This window comes from Ranitomeya imitator, chromosome 1 (assembly GCF_032444005.1).
Source record: "Ranitomeya imitator isolate aRanImi1 chromosome 1, aRanImi1.pri, whole genome shotgun sequence".
NCBI classification, from domain to species: Eukaryota; Metazoa; Chordata; class Amphibia; order Anura; family Dendrobatidae; genus Ranitomeya; species Ranitomeya imitator.
Window position 1 is genome coordinate 81,083,300 of NC_091282.1, and position 20,917 is coordinate 81,104,216.

Consider the following 20,917-nt stretch of genomic DNA (forward strand, 5'->3'; position numbering starts at 1 on the left):
CCACGGAGGCAGGTCTGAAGCCTCCTCTGTGAAGCGCCCAACTGCCGTCTCTCATCTCGTCTGGGGCGATGGTCGCCGCCCCCTCCGTGCTGTTTTCTCTTCAAATCCGGTGCTGTGTAAATATTTATGGGGCAGGCGCAGTAAGCTCTGGCGGTCTGACGTCCCAGCCAGGCTTGCAGACTGCGCCTGTGCATGGAGTGCGGCCACCCACCTCGGTAATCCCTGCCCCGCACTGTGTTATGCATTATGCACAGTGCGGGGCTGGGATTCCTGGGCATGCGCACTGCGTGTGTCAGCGGGGGGACCCGGGTGAGTGGCTGACACACGTGTCCGTGTGTCCGTGAGCTCACGTAGGCCATCCGTGTGGCACACGTGTGCTGCCTGTGTGCAGGAGACAGCACGCTCCCTGTGGGAGGTGGAGCCGCATATTCATGACTGTAATGGGCGGCACCACGTGACCGCTCATACAGGAGAAGCTGCGGCGAGGACAGGACGCTGCGAGGGAGCCGGGTGAGTATTTTATTACCAGCGGGCGGGCGGGCGCACAGGGGGTGGGAGGCGGGTGGGGACAGGGATCTTTATTTAAAACATGAAAAAAAAAAAAAAGATTTTTCATATCTTCTTTCCAGCGAACGCTGCTGGAGAGAAGATATGAATGGCGGCTTCAGCACCACGTGGGGAGAACAGCGCTCACTGTAGCGCTGTCTCCTGCACGGCACACGGACTGCACACGGACAGCGTCCGTGTGCGGTACGTGTTTTACACGGACCCATTGACTTTAATGGGTTCGTGTAATCCGTGCGCTCCCACGAACACTGACATGTCTGTGAAAACACGCTGACATGTGCAGAGACACATTGATTTTAATGTGTCTACGTGAGTCAGTGTCTCCGTGAGGAAACTGTCACCTCACCTACCGGAGCCACTGACGTGTGAAACCGGCCTAAGATTCAGGGTCTCTGGGCCTACACCAGCTGACACATATCCTTTAATTTCTCTTCCTTCGAAAAGAGTTTAATAATCTAAGACCGCCATCAAATTCTCGCTGACATCAAGCAGAGATAATGAAAACAATACAGGAAAACTACTTTCATGTTGGGCGTGCAATGCAAATGAACATAATCAGATTACCTTAATAAATGTTGCTTTCCATACTCGCATAGAGATGTTGATGTGAGTAATGTCCGATGGCTCCACGGTGCAGTAAAATGACGGGCAGCTATTTCTCTTGCAGTCCTGTTACATGTCATATTATTAGGCTTGACATTACACGTACATAGGCGCCTTTAGCACTGGCATATCAGGGTGTGTTCACATTGAGTATTTTGACATAGTATTTAAAGCAGAGCCACATCAATGAGTATTTTTTATGTGGATGTAAAAAAAAACTGAGTGTGAACGTGAACGTAGGCTTAGGCGTCATCTTCATAGGATCCATGACAGATGCGTTATCCGTTTTGCCATGAATCCTAATATCTCCGGATCTACACGTCTATGAGTTCAGTATTTATCGTGAGTTAGAAGAGCATAGGATGGGCTCGATAACAGGTGATCAAAACATCGTATCTGCACCAAAATAACATCAATAAAAACATCAGCTCAAGCTGCAAAAATTATGCCCTCACCAGCCCCAGATCAGGAAAGATGGAGACGCTAACGGTCTCGGAAAATGGCGACAAACGCAAAAACTTTTTTTTCATACAAATTTTGGAATTTTTTTTCACTACTTTTTAATCGTACTGAACCGAGGAATCAGGTCAGCTTTACCATATTGTGAACATACTAATCTAAACAATTTAATGGAATTGCACTCTTTTTTACTATTTTACCGCACTTGGAATTTTTTTTCCCGGTTTTCCAGTACATTATGTGGTAAAATCAATGGTGCCATTCAAAAGGGCAAAAAACCAAGCCCTTGTGTACTGACGGAAAAATAAAAAAAAGTTATGGCTCTTGAAAGAAGTCGAGAAAAAAAAAAATGAAAACGAAAAATGGAATATGGCCATGGCATGAAGGGGTTAAAACAGGACAAATTGCGCTAAACACAGCATCAAAGCGCAATAAAAATGCTTTACAAAATGAATGAAAAAAAAAAACCCTGCAAGTAACATACTGTAATTTACTGAAAAGGTGCAGAAAATCTGCAATATGAAATACTGACCGTGTGAACGTGGCCTAAGTCTGATTCTACCAGTGTAAAACCTATAGATGCTACAGGCGCTCACTATCATCACGATTGACCCCCATCCCTTGATATTTTTATTTTTTTAATCTTTTGGGGGCATTTGTTCTATATCTTTTTATTAATAACTTGCATGCATGTAATTTTGGCTAAATATAATTTCCCCATTGGATTTCATTAACAATTTTGCGCTATTTGCCTTCAACAGCCCCTGTGTCCACATTCTTTTGCTGGCTGTAAAATGAGATAACTGAGATTCCTTCAGTGAGCTCCTTCTTATAGGAATATTTATAACCGTTACCTTTCTTCTTCTGAAATCCTATAAGCTGATTTATTACCACGTGAATCAGAGAAGAAGAGGACTTGACCTCTAGCGCCCCCTATTGGAAGCAATAATCCTAAAAGTCATTATTGATCCTTCAACGAGCCGTGCAATATGACTTAGGATAAAAGCCAAACCAAAATCTCAATTTGCAGACACAAATTGGCTCGGCGAGAGACTATGGACTGGTGTCTAGGGTAACGTTTCTCCTTGTGGGGAGTGACATGTCAAGCCTGGCATGTCAGAATGAGGAGACCTAAAATAGCATGCATGGCTTTTAAGTCTCCTCACTCTGACATGCCAGGCCTGATATGTCTCACTCCACAGGGATCAAAGGGGTGACATTTCTCCTTGCAGTGAGTGACATGTGAAGCCTGACATGCCAAGGTGAGGAGACTTTTAAGCTGCAATGCTCCTGTGGGAAATATGCAAATTGTCTCTTCAAAAAGGAAGAGGACTAGAACTCTAGTGCCACCTATATGAAGTAGCAATCCTAAAAGTCAATATCATCTCTCTAACGAGTCTTGTCACAGACATGACTTAGAATAAAAGCCAAAATCTCAATTTGCAGACATTGTGTTTCGGGACAATGCCTTGAAACACAGTGTCTGTAAATTGAGATTTTGGTTTTGGATTTTATCCTAAGTCATGTGACAAGACTCATTAGAGGGTCGATATTGACTTTTAGGATGACTACTTCCAATAGGTGGCACTAGAGTTCTAGTCCTCTTCCTCTCTGAAGAGACAATTTGCATATTTCCCAGAGGAGCATTGCGGCTTAAAAGTCTCCTCACCTCAGCCTGTCAGGCTTGACATGTCACTCACTGCAAGGAGAAACATTACCCCTTAGACCCTCTTCACCAGGCATGCAATGTTTCAACTTCAGCAATCTTTGTCTTTGCTTGACGTAGACCTCTGAGGTTGATACGTTGCATTCATGGTGAAGAAACATCTCGAATAAAGTTGGAGAGCTGCAGATCTTTTTTCTTGAATTTAAGTGAACCCTTGGAATGAGATATTCCCCTCTATGCACCTGTTTTGCGGAGATTTTATTGTAGATTGTGCTGCCTCCTTCTCTCTTATCTCATGGTGAAGATAGCCACCAGTGCAGCACAGCGGCTATGGCAGGCAAAGCATGCAAAACTGTCAATGAAACCCAAGTCTCGAAAATGATTATAGTCCAAAATACATGCATTTAACTAAAAAACTAAAAAAAAAATATTGATGGTGTCTAAATTCTTTATATTCAATTAAAAAAATGTATAAAAAAATCTTAAACGTTTTAATGATGCTCCTGTTTTGCATTTGCCACCAAAAATTCCTCTGATGTCATCATAGAATTATGGGCTGTAGACAGGTCACTTAAAAAGTACCGTAATCATTTATTAGGGTTTTCCAATATGTGAAAAAAATTGGCTGTCAAATAAAAAATAAAAAATCCCCATTATATTATACCGTTATACTGTGCTCACATTGCCATACAGTGCCCGAGTAGTATAAAGTATAGTGCCTACAGGTGGGCAACACATGAGAGAACCACCTCCTGAACAGCTCGGCCCCCAATACACATAACATGGTCAGCAGGTCGTGCTGAAATGTAAACAGTGTTGGACTGGGATTCCAGATACCCACCAGTAACATTGACGTTGAGGGCCCCATTTTCAGTTAAATATTTAATTATTTATCACAAACCTTTTATACGTTAGGCTAGGTAGTTTGTTAAATGATTGATAAGATGCTGCCATTGTCTACACATAGAGAATCGAATCAAATTTTTTGTGCCAATTACTGCTCATATAGAAGGCTGGGGGGCCCACCGGGGGATTTCCCTGTTCTCCAGTGGGCCAGTCCGAGCCTGAATGTAAATGCCACCTTGCTACTACACTACCATATGGTGACCAGAAAAAAATCTTCCACTCGATGCAAAGAATAATCCTAATATTTACCAATATTGTATCTTTTATACTTTCTTTAAATGTTTCCAAATGATACGTTCTTCCTGAATTTATGTGGAAAGGGTCCAACAATTTATTAGTATCACAGTTCACATTCTGGAAAGAGAAAACATAGCAGATCTGTCACCAATTTTCATCATACAAACTTCACACATTATAGTATAATTCTGTTAATCTTTATGAGGCTGGTGTACTTACTGTGAATCTACGTCAGCATGAGAATGGTTTATCTAAATGATGAAATGGTAGATGAGTCAGTGGGATAGTGTGGCAGCTTGTATGAGCAGTGTGATATCATGGCAGCAGCAGAGAGGAGGGTCATTAAGGAACTGTCTGTCCGGCTAAGTGGGCAGGGATTCAGGGAAACTTTGAGCTCAATGTAAATGCAGCAGCCTCATCAGATTACTAATAGTGATTTCAATGGAAAATTCTCAAGCAAACTAATGTCCAACACAAGACATACTGCTGCATCCTATGTGGGGTGCAGGTCTGTTAGGCTCAGGAGCTGAGCCTGCCCAAACACGGAGGGTGCTGACTGTGTCATACACTTAGCACTGGTCTCTAATGGTCAGTACCTATTGTCCCTCCCACCATGCGATAATGGAGTACCAATGGTTTGCCGTGGCAGGCTTGGGACTGCTGAAAACCTCAGTCGCCATTGTCTTGTTGCTTGTGTGAGGTCAGGCCATGGGTGGACTTTATAGGAGACCAAGATTTGCACTATATGCTGTAGTTTTGCTGTATATAGGGCTAGCAAGCAAGGGACTTAAAGGGAACCTGTCACCATAAAAAACACTATTAACCTGCAGATATTGGGTTAATTTGATGGTTAATAGCGCTATTATCCTGCCCAATGCCTGCACTTAGCCGAACGCTGAGGGGAGAAAATGAATTTATTTCCACAGAAGAATTCGGGTTTCACTTACGGGGACGGCGCAGGTTCAGTCATGGGGCGGCACGGGTTCAGTCACGGGCATGGTGCAGGTTAATTTAATTCACGGGGCAGCGCAGGTTCAGTCAAGGGGACGGCGCAGGTTCAGTAATGGGGATGGCTCAGGTTCAGTCATGGGGCAGCACAGGTTCAGTCACGGGGCAGCGCAGGTTCAGTCACAGGGCAGCACGGGTTTAGTCATGGGGATGATGTGGGTTCAGTAATGAGTAGTGTTGAGCATTCCGATACTGCAAGTATCGGGTATCGGCCGATACTTGCGGTATCGGAATTCCGATACCGAGATCCGATACTTTTGTGGTATCGGGTATCGGTATCGGATACATAGAGATGTGTAAAATAAAGAATTAAAATAAAAAATATTGATATATTTACCTCTCCGGCGGCCCCTGGACTCAGCGCGGGTAACCGGCAGGCTTCGTTGTTCAAAATCAGCGCTTTTAGGACCTGAGAATCACGTCCCGGCTTCTGATTGGTCGCGGGCCGCCCATGTGACCGCCACGCGACCAATCACAAGCCGCGACGTCACCGCAAGCTATTAACGCGCTCATTTTTTAAAAATGAGCGCGTTAATGACTTTCAAAGACGTAGCGGCTTGTGATTGGTCGCGGCCACGCGACCAATCACAAGCCGCGACGTCACCGCAAGCTATTAACGCGCTCATTTTTAAAAATGAGCGCGTTAATGGCTTTCAAAGATGTAGCGGCTTGTGATTGGTCGCGTGGCCGCGACCAATCACAAGCCGCGACGTCACCGCAAGCTATTAACGCGCTCATTTTTAAAAATGAGCGCGTTAATGGCTTTCAAAGACGTAGCGGCTTGTGATTGGTCGCTGATTTTGAACAAAGAAGCCTGCCGGTTACCCGCGCTGAGTTCAGGGGCCGCCGGAGAGGTAAATATATCAATATTTTTTATTTTAATTCTTTATTTTACACATCCCTATGGATCCCAGGGCCTGAAGGAGAGTTTCCTCTCCTTCAGACCCTGGGAACCATGAGAATACCTTCCGATACTTGATGTCCCATTGACTTGTATTGGTATCGGATATTGGCGATATCCGATATTTTTCGGGTATCGGCCGATACTATCCGATACCGATACTTTCAAGTATCGGACGGTATCGCTCAACACTAGTAATGAGGATGGTGCAGGGGCAGCATGGTGGCTCAGTGGTTAGCACAGCAGCCTTGCAGCGCTGGAGTCCTGGTTTCATATCCCACCTTGGACAACATCTGCAAGTAGCTTGTATGTTCTCCCCGTATTTGTGTGGGTTTCCTCCTGGTTCTCCGGTTTCCTCCCACATTCCAAAGACATACTGATAGGGAATTTAGATTGTGAGCCCCATCGGGGATGATTATGTGTGCAAACTGTAAAGCGCTGTGGAATATGTTAGCGCTATATAAAAATAAATTATTATTATTCAGTCACCACTCTGAGTATAGAGAGCAGCGGCTGTAACTGTGTCCCCGGCCATGACTGACACTGGCTCTAGATTGGGGCTGGCTGTCAGTCAGTGCCTGGGGTACGGTTACAGCTGCCTCTGTTTATACTCAGAGCGGTGACTGAACCAGCGCCCATGACTGAAACCGAATACTGCCGGGGGATAAAGCACATTTTCTCTCCGTGCGTTCGGGTAAGCGCGGGAGCCAGGCAGGTTAGTTATGCTATTAATCTGCATTTTAACCCATTATCTGCAAAATAATAGCGTTTTTCTGGTGACAGGTTCCCTTTAAGTCTGTTGTGGAGACTAAACAATACAGTGGAAAAGAAAAAAGATTTAAGATCTTAAACATTTTACAAAAAAATCCCAAAATGTTAATGTGTGTGTATTGTGATGCAGTGACCCATGTTACAGCCAGGGGGTGCTGTGTGTGCGCTTCAGGATGCGCTTTGAGACATAATTATGATGGTGAATTAGGGAATGGCATTATTTCAAAAGGCCGGTATGTGTCGCAGTCGTGCACTGTGCTGTAAGTCCAAAATTATGTGGTCATGCTGGGACTTATAGTTCCACAAGTGCTTGTTGTGTTTACTTATAAGGTGGGGGCTTATAGGGTTAGCTGGTGAGCTGGTCGGAACTAGCCAAACACACACACCTCCCACCTATGGGAGTGGTTACAGCTACATAATGTGACCAGGGTGTGGGTCACATGGTTGAGAGTGTATGGACCTGGAAGGTTCAGAGTGTGAGTTTCTGTATAGCCAGTGTGTTGGAATGTCCAGGGATGGACTGGATTCCTGGTAGCACCTGCTGAGGCTATGAGCTGAATGGTCAGTGTGCTGGAATGTCCTGGAATGGACTGGATTCCTGAAAGCACCTGCTGAGACCATGGACTGAAGGCCTGTGTGTTGGACTGTCCTGGAACAGGACTGGATTCCTGGAAGCACACTGTGAGACCATGGACTGAATGGTCAGTGTGTTGGAATGTCCTGGGATGGACTGGATTCCTGGAAGCACCTGCTGAGACCATGGACTGAAGGCCTGTGTGTTGGAATGTCCTGGGATGGACTGGATTCCTGGAAGCACCTGCTGAGACCATGGACTGAAGGCCTGTGTGTTGGAATGTCCTGGGATGGTCTGGATTACTGGAAGCACCTGCTGAGACCATGGACTGAATGGTCAGTGTGTTGGAATGTCATGGAACCAGACTAGATTCCTGGAAGCACATGGTGAGACCATGGACTGAAGGCCTGTGTGTTGGAATGTCCTGGGATGGACTGGATTCCTGGAAGCACCTGCTGAGACCATGGACTGAAGGCCTGTGTGTTGGAATGTCCTGGGATGGTCTCGATTACTGGAAGCACCTGCTGAGACCATGGACTGAATGGTCAGTGTGTTGGAATGTCATGGAACCAGACTAGATTCCTGGAAGCACATGGTGAGACCATGGACTGATGGCCTGTGTGTTGGAAGTGCCTGTGACTGGACTTCCTGGACAGCGCATGGAGAGGCTGTATCTGCAGAGTCAGGGACGGCTACTGTGTTAGGGAAGCTACAGTTCCTACTGCGGGTCTGGACTATCTGAGGTGCTCTGGTCACAAGGACAGTGATCCCAGTGAGGCAGCTTTCCCCTGGGAACCAGGACTGACAGGAGTCAGTGTGTGGAGCCGGAACTCCTGTAAGGTAACTGCAGATAACGAGGGGTTACAGGCAGAGACGAACAGACTGTCGGTGGTTAATGTGTTCCGTTGATGTTAATAATGAACTGTTTGTGACCTGGTTTATGAACCTTAATAAACCGGATAGACTGATTATGTGGAGAAAACGTGCCTGAGTGCTTTAATTCCCGTTGCCAAGCGAGTTTCCCCAACCCACTCAGGTAGCGCTATCTCACAGTATAAGGCTACTTTCACACTAGCGTCGGAATCTCCCCGTCGCAATGCGTTGGGCAGAGATTCCGACGCTAGCGTTTGACGCACTGCACAACGGGTGCAGCGGATGCATTTCTCCGGCGCATCCGCAGCCCCATTGTGAGGTGCGGGGAGGTGGGGGCGGAGTTCCGGCCGCGCATGCGCGGTTGGAAAAAGCGATCCGTCAGGAGCAAAAAACGTTACATGTAACGTTCTTTGCTCCCGGCGGTCCGCCAAAGCACGACGCATCCGTCGCACGACAGTTGCGACGTGTGGCAAAGCATCGCAATGCCTCGCTAATGTTAATCTATGGGGCAAAAACGCATCCTGCAAACAAATTTGCAGGATGCGTTTTTTTGCCATAAACGACGCATTGCGACGTCTGGCAAAAAACGCCAGTGTGAAAGTAGCCTAAACTGTATACATAATTGTACTGGTAAAAATCTAAAATGGCGACAAATTATTATTATTATTTTTTTTCCCAACACTTAAATAAAAATAGTTTTTACAGCTTTGGGGTCTCCGTACTCGTACTAGCCTGGAGAATTCTGCTGTCATTTTTGCTGCACTTTGAAAACCGTAAAAACAAAACCTGAAAAAACGCAGGGGAATTCTGATTTTTTATCCATTTCTACGCACTTGGAATTTTTTTTCCATATTTGAGAACATTGTATGTTAGAATAAACAGTGTCTTGCAAAAAAAAACAAAACAAGCTCTTCTAGGGGTGCGAGGACGGAAATATAAAAAAGTTATGGAGGAAATAATGAAAGATGTCTTCACATGAGTGGATATGTTTAGTAGCCGCTGCTTCATAAAGGAAGAGCAGGGTTCTTTAGCATGCATGTGGGGGCACACGGAGTATGGGGACCTGTTACTGAAATGTAGATGTATGATAGTGCCGAAAAGTTCTGGAGTCAGGAGCAGATTTCACTAATCATGTGGATCTGTGATCAGAAGATAATGTCTAATTCCCCCTATAAATAAGAGTATGTTTGGGAGGTCAGGGAACACCTGAGTGACAAGTCAGTAGAGGAGCGCACAACAGATAACATCATTATTATTATTAATAATCTTACATCAGAAGAGGACACATTGGTCAAGTACAGGAGGATGTTGCCATCTGGAGTCTTAAAGCGGAATGACAGGCGGAATGTTACCCTCGGCATCGGGATTAAATCATTCCTCTTAATCTGGAAAAGAACACAGTGTATCCACATAATGATTAGTGACAGCAGCGAAAAGCCATATAATAAAGTGTCATGTATCAGAAATAGAGCAATGAGGTGTCCTAAATGGAAGAGGGAAGATAAAACCACCTCAACGGAAAGGGGTCCTCAAGTGACAGCCCTCATTCTAATGGTCTTTAAATCAGGCTCGATATGGATAGCCATTCATTTCAAGGCTGGCCGCACATGTATTATGAGGTTCTGCAGCAGCGTAGGTGAGTATTATAATGTTCTGCAGCAGCTGAGTTGTGTAATAGGAGGTTCTGCAGCAGCATAGGTGAGTAGTATTATGCTCTACAGCAGTGGAGATCTGTATTATGAGGTTCTGCAGCAGTGTAGGTGAGTATTATAATGTTCTGCAGCAGCTGAGTTGTGTAATAGGAGGTTCTGCAGCAGCATAGGTGAGTAGTATTATGCTCTACAGCAGTGGAGATCTGTATTATGAGGTTCTGCAGCAGTGTAGGTGAGTATTATAATGTTCTGCAGCAGCTGAGTTGTGTAATAGGAGGTTCTGCAGCAGCATAGGTGAGTAGTATTATGCTCTACAGCAGTGGAGATCTGTATTATGAGGTTCTGCAGCAGTGTAGGTGAGTATTATAATGTTCTGCAGCAGCTGAGTTGTGTAATAGGAGGTTCTGCAGCAGCATAGGTGAGTAGTATTATGCTCTACAGCAGTGGAGATCTGTATTATGAGGTTCTGCAGCAGTGTAGGTGAGTATTATAATGTTCTGCAGCAGCTGAGTTGTGTAATAGGAGGTTCTGCAGCAGCATAGGTGAGTAGTATTATGCTCTACAGCAGTGGAGATCTGTATTATGAGGTTGTGCAGCAGTGTAGGTGAGTATTATAATGTTCTGCAGCAGCTGAGTTGTGTAGTAAGAGGTTCTGCAGTAGCAGAGAGGAGTATTATAATGTTTTGCAGCAGCTGAGGACTGTAGCATGATGTCCTGCAGCAGCTTTGGTTTCTATTATGAGGTTCTGCAGCAGTTAAACTAAGTATTGTGTTTTGCAGCAGCTAAAATCTTTAGTATGTTGTTCTGCAGCAGCTGAGGTGTGTATTAGGTTCTGCAGCAGAGGTGTATATTCTGTTTTGAAGTAGCTGAGGTGTGTACCGTGAGGTTCTGCAGCAGCTGATTTTTGCATTCTACTTTGCAACTGCTGTGTACTATGAGGTTCTGCAGCAGCTGAGGTATGTATTTTGTTTTGCAGCAGCTTTGCTGTGTATTGTGACGTTATGCAGAAGATGATGTACATAACCATATGGTGATAATAATAAGAATGAACATCTGTGTTGTTATTATTATTATTATATATTTCTGCAGCACATCACACTTCTCACTGCAGGATGCATTTCATGTCAGTCATAGTCTGGCCCGGAGAAGGAACATGTCATCAATAATGCGGGAAATCACTTAGTGGCTCTTACTTCTGACATAAACACAAGGTCACTTTGATAAGTTATAGAACATTCTTTGGATGCTCATTTAAAGATTTGTAATGTTTCCTTTCTCTATATACCGGTGTGTGTGTGTGTATATATATATATATATATATATATATATATATATATATATATATATATATATATAATTCTACAGCATGCTGGAAGTAATCTTACCATATAATGTAGATTGATTTCTGGCCCAATTGCATGGGTGGAGTTGATGACAGCGGAGATTGAATCATTGGCGGGGAAGCTGACGTGGAATTCTTTTTTAGAACTTCAAACAAGAAAACAACAAAAAAAAGAAGAAAATCAAGTCACACGCCAATCATATCACACATATCACACTTCACACACCTATCATATCCGATATAATGATATGTACACACTAGTCTGAAAATTTCCCAAAAATGCTCCTTTTGTCTCTAAAGAGTTGAACACGACATTGTTGATCATATGATTAATAATAATGATATTGAATAGTATAATAAGATAACAATTCCACATTTACTTTATGACCTTAAAAATGGTTACAGATATACCAAGCTGATGATAACGGCGCAGCATTACTGTGGCACAACTAACACACCGTGTAGCCCTTTCATCCGCTCTCTGTAGAGGTGGCGGTGCTACACTATTTAGTGCGAATGTTGCCTAGTGCTCCATGTACAAACCGTGTACAAATAATATACAAATTCACTAGATCTACAAACGTTTTAAACAGGTGTGGAAAAAATGCTGAAAAGTAGGAATAATTTTAAAAATATAAGTGTTAATACTTTATTCTTATCAACAAAGCAGGAAATCTAAATGAAATCAATATTTGGTGTGACCGCCGTTTCCCTTTAAAACAGCATCATTTCTAGGGACGCTTGTACTTGCATACAGTTTTTGAATGAACTCGGCGGGGAGGTTTTCCAAAAATCTTGGAGAACTAACCGCAGATCTTCTGTGGATGTCTCTTGTGCAAATCCTTCTTTTTCATCAAGTAAACCCATCCAGACTCAATGGCGTTGAGATCAGGGCTCTGTCAGATCATTTCTTCCAGGACTCCTTGTTCTTCTTTACGTCAAAGATCGTCATTAACGACATCGACTGTGCGTTTGCAGTTGTTATTCTGCTGCAGAATTAATTTGGAGATAATCAGACTCCACTCCAGAGCACTTTCTGCCATTTTTCTGCACCTGAAGTAATGTTTTCCTGCATAGTTGGTATCACTTATCTCCATGAAGAAGGTATAACTTTTAAATGCTATTCTTCCATGAAAACCTCTTCTGTCCGGACTTTTCTGTAGGTATCACTGGTCGCTGACAGTTCTCATCTGACGTGATGATGCTACTGGACAACTTATTTTGAATGAAAGTTCATGATGTCTTTCATCTGCCCAGTTTCCTTCGCCGGCCACTGTGCCTACTGCGTCTCAATGGAGCCCATTTCTTGGTTTGGTCAAGGATGACAACTACAGGCAGATACTTATCCGTCATGCATTACCACCAGGGAGGCATCTGATTATGTTCGAATCTATTCCGCAGCAGGACAACAACCCCAAACATACAGCCAATGTCATTGGGATCTATCTTCAGCGTAAAGAAGAACAAGGATTCCTGGAATTGATGACATGGCCCCACTGGATCTCAAGAACATCAAGTCTGTTTGGGATTCGGTGAAGAGAGGGATTGGCACAAACGACTTCCACAGAAGATCTTTGGTTAGTTTTCCAAGATCTTTGGAGCAACCTCCCTGCTGAAAAAACCTTAATGAATTGATGATGTTTTCAAGCAAAAGGGTGGCGAGATGAAATATTGATTTGATATAGATTTCTCTTTTGTTCATTCACTTTGCATTTTGCTAATTGATAAAAATAAACCATTGATACTTCTAATTTTGAAATCATTTTTACTTTTCAGCATTTTTCCACACCTGCATAAAACCTTTGCACATTACTCTTTATGGAATTTCTTTAGGATTTTCCACAATTTTCAAATTCTAGTGAATCTGAATTTTTGCGAATTCAGTTCGTGTGAATCTAGCATACCCGTGGAGGGACAGTTTGCTGGATTCATATGGGTTGAAAAGGGGATAAAAAAAACAATAAAATGTCATAGTCACCTTGTGTCTCACCTGTCATTGCTGCTGCAGCTCTCTACCGGCCCTCTGCTAGATTCCGTTCATACTCTCTCTGCGTCTGATCTTCTCCAGCTCTACCAAGACCTCAACGCATGATATGGCTTATGTGGCATGACGTAGGGCCACACGCATTATTATGTCATAACGTGCGTTGAAGCCTGGTCAGCATTGCAATGAAAAGCTGGAGAAGACCCGAGCTGCAACCGGTGTTGTAGGGAGTGAGTAGCGGACCGGCAGAGACATAGATAGATGAGTGGTAAGATGAGTATGATATATATTTTTTTTACTTATTCCCAGCCCACTCGTTTATTATTCTTTGGGATCGGGAGAACTCTACCATAATATGCAGATAGCAGGGCTCATTCGAATTGCATCTGGCAAACTCAACGTGAATTGAATTTCCCAATCGTAATTTGAAGCAAATTTGCTAAATTTGAATTTCGATAAATTTTCTCGTCTCTAAATAATTTAATATTTTGTCTTCTGTGATTTTAAAAAAATTCAGTATATACCCAGTGAATGTCAGCCAAGACTCGTATTTAACAGGGAATGTAATGTTTTTTCTGTTATCATCGAAGTTCTTCTCTTCACTGTCACTGGAAGGCAACAAGAAAAATGCATTAATCTCTATTAAAGGGAACCTGTCACCCCGTTTTTTGAGATTGAGCTATAAATACTGTTAAATAGGGCCTGCGCTGTGTGTTCCTATAGTGTATGTAGTGTACCCCGATTCCCCATGTATGCTGAGAAATAACTTACCAAAGTCGCCGTTTTCGCCTGTCAATCAGGCTGGTCAGGTCGGGAGGGCGTGGTGACATCGGTGGTTCTTCCTCAGCTTTACGTTGGTGGCGTAGTGGCGTAGTGGTGAACAAGCAGCGCGCGATCTGCGCTGTAATCCCTTGCATCGGTGGGGGCGGCCATCTTCCTGGGGCCGCGCGTGCGCAGATCGAGTGCTCTGCTGCACGGGGCTTCAGGAAAATGGCCGCGGGATGCCGCGCGTGCGCATTAGAGATCGCGGCGGCCATTTTCCCAAAGCCGAGATGCAAACTCGGCTTTGGGAAAATGGCCGCCGCGATCTCTAATGCGCACGCGCGGCATCCCGCGGCCATTTTCCTGAAGCCCCGTGCAGCAGAGCACTCGATCTGCGCACGCGCGGCCCCAGGAAGATGGCCGCCCCCACCGACGAAAGGGATGACAGCGCAGATCGCGCGCTGTGTCTTCACCACTACGCCACTACGCCACCAACGTAAAGCTGAGGAAGAACCACCGATGTCACCACGCCCTCCCGACCTGACCAGCCTGATTGACAGGCGAAAACGGCGACTTTGGTAAGTTATTTCTCAGCATAGGTGGGGAATCGGGGTACACTACATACACTATAGGAACACACAGCGCAGGCCCTATTTAACAGTATTTATAGCTCAATCTCAAAAAACGGGGTGACAGGTTCCCTTTAATACCATATTACAATGTAGATCGTAGAACTTTTTATTTGATTTAGTTGCCCTATTTGATCTGTCATAACTGTCAACTAAGAAATTGTGCACATGAGTATGAAAGTATAAGCTCTGAATGGAGAGAAAAACCACGGAGGATGGATCTTTAACTGCGCTGCCGAATATACCATATGATGTAAAAGGGAATCCAGGAGGAGATTTGTGGGGGAATGCGGTTTTATTAGTCAACGCATTTCACAAGTTCACAGACGTTTTCCTCTGGTTTTGTCCTGATGAAGAAGTTTCAGACACGTTTACTAATAAAACTACACATCTCCTCCTGGATTTCTTTTCTCATCATATGGTATGTTCGGCAGCACAGTTAAAGAGGATATCTGGGACTTGAGAAAAAAAGGCATGTCGTTGCTAACAGAGGCAACTACCTGTCTGTTGTACCTGGCGTCAGTCATTGACCGCTCCTGCCAGAGATTCAGCTGCTCCCTGTCAACAAAGCAGCAGTTTCTCTCCCTGTTGACAGGGCGGGAGTACAGGTATCATGCTGATTGACAGCCAGCTTCCCCAATAGGAAGCAGAGAGTCATCTGTCAATCAGCATGGCACCTGTAGTCCTGCCCTGTCAACAGGAAGAGAAACTGCTGCTCTGTTGACAGGAAGCAGCTGAGTCTCTGGCAGGAGCGGTCAATGACTGACGCCGGGTACAACAGGCAGTTAGTTGCCTCTGTTAGCATTTACATGCCTTTTTAAAGTCCTGGAAATCCCCTTTAAAGATCCATACTCCATGCTTTTTCTCTTCTTGTATGTGTCCTTAGATCTGCAGCAGCCAGTTTTCTGAGCTTTCCATGGTGTTGTGGTTCCACAATCCTCATCATCTTCATATCTTCTATCCAGGCAAGATTGCATTATTGTTTTCTAGTTTTCGCCTATTAAACACTGAATGCAACAGAACTGTAATACTTCATCCATATACAGTCCTCTTCCTCCATCTCTCCCTTTGGAGGCATACAGAAAGACGACTCAGGCATCCATCACATGCCCAATTACAGAGCATTAGCTACCATGTGAACCCATCAGCACACTACGATCGCGTCGTGGTGGAACCGATGGGCACCAAAATGCACACTCACACCGGATCATATGACTTACATGCCACTGTCTGGGATTCACAGCAGCATTTAAGCGGTTGAACAGCAGCAATTGGAGCAAGCTGATAATTAAATCTCAGGCTCAATTTCCCTTCAGCAATTTTCCCTACCACTGAGAAAGTAAAGTATTATACCTTGTCAGTTCATGCTGACATTGATGTGATATCTGTCCGGACATGACAAGGACTAGTCTGCACTTTTGCCAGGAGATTATGAGGACCCCTCTCTTTCATTTAATGACCCTGAATTCTCCAATATAATTTATGAAAATCGGTTTTCTAAGCCTATCAACTCCCTTAAGCGCCAAAATCAAATAAAATCATATAAAACATTAGCTAAAGGTATAAAGCCAAAAATATTCACCTATCTAGGAAGGAAATGCAGCGCCCCAGGGTCCTGGTCGTAGCAGTATTATCATTCTCCTCTAGGGGGGAGTGATGTTACGTTTGAAGGCAATAAAGGAGATCTCTTTACCAGGTATCACAAACCATACAACACACTTCACACTCCAGTCCACCAGGGGGAGCCATGCTTCTATTTATTAGGGCACTCTTCACAATTAGGTAAAACTGGTGGTCTGGATAGGAAGTTAGTCAGAAGCTGACTGGGCTTCACCCAGGCAGTTCCTGTCAGGCAGCCAGAGTGGAAGGAGGAACATCTAGCAGTTGCTGACAGAGTGGTCCCTGACATGGGTGGGATCCTGTCTGAGGCCTAGACAGAAGGCCACGGAGCTGTGCCTGCCCGACGTGCGGCAGCATCCTAAGAAAGAGACACAGACAGAGAACTGTATTGTAGAAGGTGAGAAACGAAGTCATAGCAAAAGGAGAGGAAACCAGAAGGAGTTCTGCCCTGCAAAGGCTGCCTCCTTCTGAGGTGCAGGATCTGGTAGCCAGAAGCAACAGTCTCTATGCCTTGCTCCAGAGACCGGCAGGACAGCTAATTCTACGTTACCTGCCCGACCTATACCCAGGAGGCACGGTGACAACTTGTGGGGGCCGGGGCATGCTAGAGTCCCTGTAAAAAGCCTCAGGCCACCAGTCATACGGGTTTGTTCCTATCATTCCGGGGGACAGAGAGAGACATAACATCTAGAACACCACAACAGTTGTGAGGACCTTATGAGAGGCTCAGCAGTAAGATACTACAACATCCAGGCGCTAGAGGAAGGCTACTGATTTCTACCTGGATAAGGGGACTCTGGATTTGCCTCCAAACCGGCCGGACTCTGCCAGCCCTGTGGTCTGGTGTCCTGGACTGTGGATGCTGAAGTCTCCAGTAAAAAGGTAAAGAGACTGCAACCTTGTGTCCTCGTTCTTCACTGCGCCTTACACCATCCACCATTCTCCATCTATGCACTGGGAAGCCCTGGGGACACACTTCACCTGTGGGAAGGTATACCATCTAGCTGCCATAATATCACCCCAGCGGACCCCTAAGCAGTGTCGGTCACCCTGACCGAATATCACAGGTGGCGTCACGAACATTTCCCCTTTAAAGACCTTTCCCCATTTACAACGGACCTCCCGAGGGCCACGGACCGGGTCAGCCAACGTGACATCCCCCTTGAGAACCGAAGGACCCAGTACCGAGAACCCCACTGCCCTACGGGGAAAATTCATTTGTGGCTCCCCAGGGTCCTGGTTGTCACAGTGGAATTGCTTTCTTCACGGGGAGAGGGATGTTACGTTTGGAAGCGATGAAGGATATCTTTTATCAGGTAATCACCATGCACATAACATGTTCACACTCCAGGCCACAAGGGGGAGCTTTTGATTCTATTTTCTAGTTGACTCCCCAAAATATATTGTGGTTTGGGGGGAAAGTGAGGTCAGATTGTCAGAGACAGAAGAGAGCAGACCGACACAGAGTGTCAGAAGGTCTGAAGAGGCCGTGTAGTCTGAAGTACTACAGCTCCTAGAGAAAGGGATATACAGAAGGAAAGGACATCGTTCAGTGAGAGTGAAGGAGAGCGAGGCACAGGCGACGACACCAGGGGGAGGACAGCAGTGAGCAGACTGTCTCCCTGGCAAAGCGTAGATAACCGGTAGCCGGCACACCGAGGTTGTAAGGGACTCTAGGACAGAAACCGGCAGGACAGCTGAACTGCAAGTTACCTGTCCGCCACACACCTGAAGACACAGTAACACATAGAGCCCGGGGCGTGATAGAGTCCCTGTAAAAAGGCTCGAGTTACCTGTCATACAGGTATTGTCCTATCCTATATTGGGACAGAGAGAAGAACGGTGAGGACCTTATCTGAAGCCATAGGCAGTAAGGGACTACAACACCACCGGGCTAGAGGGAAGGCTTTTATCTCCACCTGGTAAATGGGACTCTGAATTTGTTTCCAAGCCGTCCGGACCCTGCCTGTCCTGTGATCTGGTACCCTGGACTGTCGCTGCCTGAAGTCTTCAGTAAACCAGGTAAAGAAACTGCAAAACCTGTGTCCTCGTTCTTTACTGCGCCATTCACCATCTGCCATCTACACATTGGGAGCCCTGGGGATAGACTTCACTTGTGGGAAGGTATACCATCTAGCTGCCATAACACCACCCCAGAGGACCCCTTTAAGCAGCGTCTGTCCCCACTGACTGAATACTACAGGTGGCATCACGAACATAAACTTTATTCAAGAATTCCTTTTACATGGGCGCCCAAGGCCACGGAGCTGGTCGCCACAGTGACATCCCCCTGTGAACATCGGACCCGGTACCGGGCGCCCCACGGCCCTGGCGGGCGGCTCATCTGTACATTGTCTATATGGGATTGGATCATGGTATTGATACCGTACCTTACTGCAGTCATAAATATAGACACTGTATCCAGAAGATGAGAAATGTTGAACTGGAAAGTGACCATAAATGTGATCTTCAAAAAGAGAAAAAGATTAAAAAATATCCATTACATCACATATAACATGATATTGATTCAGGCAGGTACAGGTAAAATACTACCTCTCTGTCCTACCGTTATACCCAGGATGGAAATAGCATCCGCCAGGCAGACACGTTATCTGTATTCACCAGGGGAGATATTTTTTGTTTTGCTTTTGTCTCTGTAATCTTTACTGAATTAAAGTGTTACCTGAAAGCTCCTTTAAGGTTTTTTTTATTGTATTGGAAATGTTTTTTTTATTATTTAAAAAATAAATAGATATAAAAAATGTATCCTAAAAATCCCCTTTGTTTTCTATGGACAAGATGCACGATAACGTGTTTGTTTAGCAAATTTCTGTCCAATTCCTCAAGTATAAATTTATTTATTGCAGAGAAGCCAATACCGTATGAATTTACTTTATAGGTTTCACAAATTCAAATATACCTAACATACTTTTTTCTTTTTTTAAGCCTTGCAATGCTACTCTGGGAAATCTAAAAATTAACAAACTTTTTTCATTGTTCACTATTGTATTGTCTGTTTGCTTCCTAAATACAAAGTGAAGCAATTTTGTAAATTTTCTTCTTTAAAAATGTTCTACCATTATATGGCTGAAGATGTCTGTACATCCATTATTTAGGTGACTGATATACAAACATGCTACAAATCCATCAGAGCTCCTGTTCCTGAAGGTTCTCTCTGCTCTTATAGACAGCAGGGAGGAGGAGGGGTTGTATACAGATCTTTATAGCTTGGAGAGGGGAGAAAGTATCTACAGTCTCAGAGAGGACAGAGAAAACGCGCTACAAATAAGGAGGAAAGTGATATGAAGGAGAAGAAAGTGCCAGATAGAAGCTGTTCTGATACATGAGCTAATTAAAGGGAACCTGTCACCCCGTATTTTCAGTAGGAGATAAAAATACCGTTAAATAGGGCCTGAGCTGTGCTTTACAATAGGGTATTTTTTGTCCCCCGATTCCCTACCTATGCTGCTGAAATACCTTACAAAAGTGGCCTTTTTCGCCTGTCAATCAGGCTGGTCAGGTTGGATGGGCGTGGTCACAGCGCTGTTTCTTCCCCCACATCTTGCTTATGTTCCCGTTGGTGGCGTAGTGCTTCTCGCATGCGCAAGTGCCGAATGCACTGCGCAGCTGTAGAAAAAGAGCGCGCTCGCCGCTATTCAGCGGTTTCTCGGTGGGCGCGGCCATCTTCCTGAGGCCGCGCGTGCGCAGATGGAGTCTCCTGCTTCCCGGGGGCTTCAGGAAAATGGCCGCTGCGATGTCCATCTGCGCACGTGCGGCACCCCGCGGCCATTTTCCTGAAGCGCCGGGAAGCAGGAGACTCCATCTGCGCACGCGCGGCCTCAGGAAGATGGCCGCGCCCACCGAGAACCCGCTGAATAGCGGCGAGCGCGCTCTTTTTGTACAGCTGCGCAGTGCATTCGGCACTTGCGCATGCGAGAAGCACTACGCCACCAACGGGAACATAAGCAAGATGTGGGGGAAGAAACAGCGCTGTGACCATGCGCATCCGACCTGACCAGCCTGATTGACAGGCGAAAAAGGCCACTTTTGTAAGGTATTTCGGCAGCATAGGTAGGGAATCGGGGGACAAAAAATACCCTATTGTAAAGCACAGCTCAGGCCCTATTTAACGGTATTTTTATCTCCTACTGAAAAAATAGGGTGACAGGTTCCCTTTAAGGTGGTAGCCCAAACACAGCTCACATGCAACCTATATTACTGAGAGGGACACTCCAACAAGAGAAGAAAAATCTGAATCTTTAGATCAGGTTGCAAACTGAATATCAGGGGTCTGAAAATGAATGACAGAATGAAGATTGCATAGTGAAATTTGATAAAATCACTAACATTTAAAAAAAAAAAA

General features: G+C 44.9%; 1 protein-coding gene across 1 annotated transcript in view; it reads right to left on the reverse strand.

Moving 5' to 3' along the window:
- ITGA1 (integrin subunit alpha 1) overlaps nt 1–20,917 on the reverse strand; it is a 345,166-nt gene that overhangs the window by 12,986 nt on the left and 311,263 nt on the right. The window contains exons 22-27 of the mRNA XM_069748575.1: nt 18,945–19,021; nt 14,068–14,151; nt 11,603–11,705; nt 9,837–9,950; nt 4,451–4,555; nt 1,132–1,236 (exon numbers count right to left, since the gene is read on the reverse strand). Of these exons, the coding sequence (XP_069604676.1) occupies nt 1,132–1,236; nt 4,451–4,555; nt 9,837–9,950; nt 11,603–11,705; nt 14,068–14,151; nt 18,945–19,021 (588 nt within the window). The remainder of the gene's footprint in view (nt 1–1,131; nt 1,237–4,450; nt 4,556–9,836; nt 9,951–11,602; nt 11,706–14,067; nt 14,152–18,944; nt 19,022–20,917) is intronic.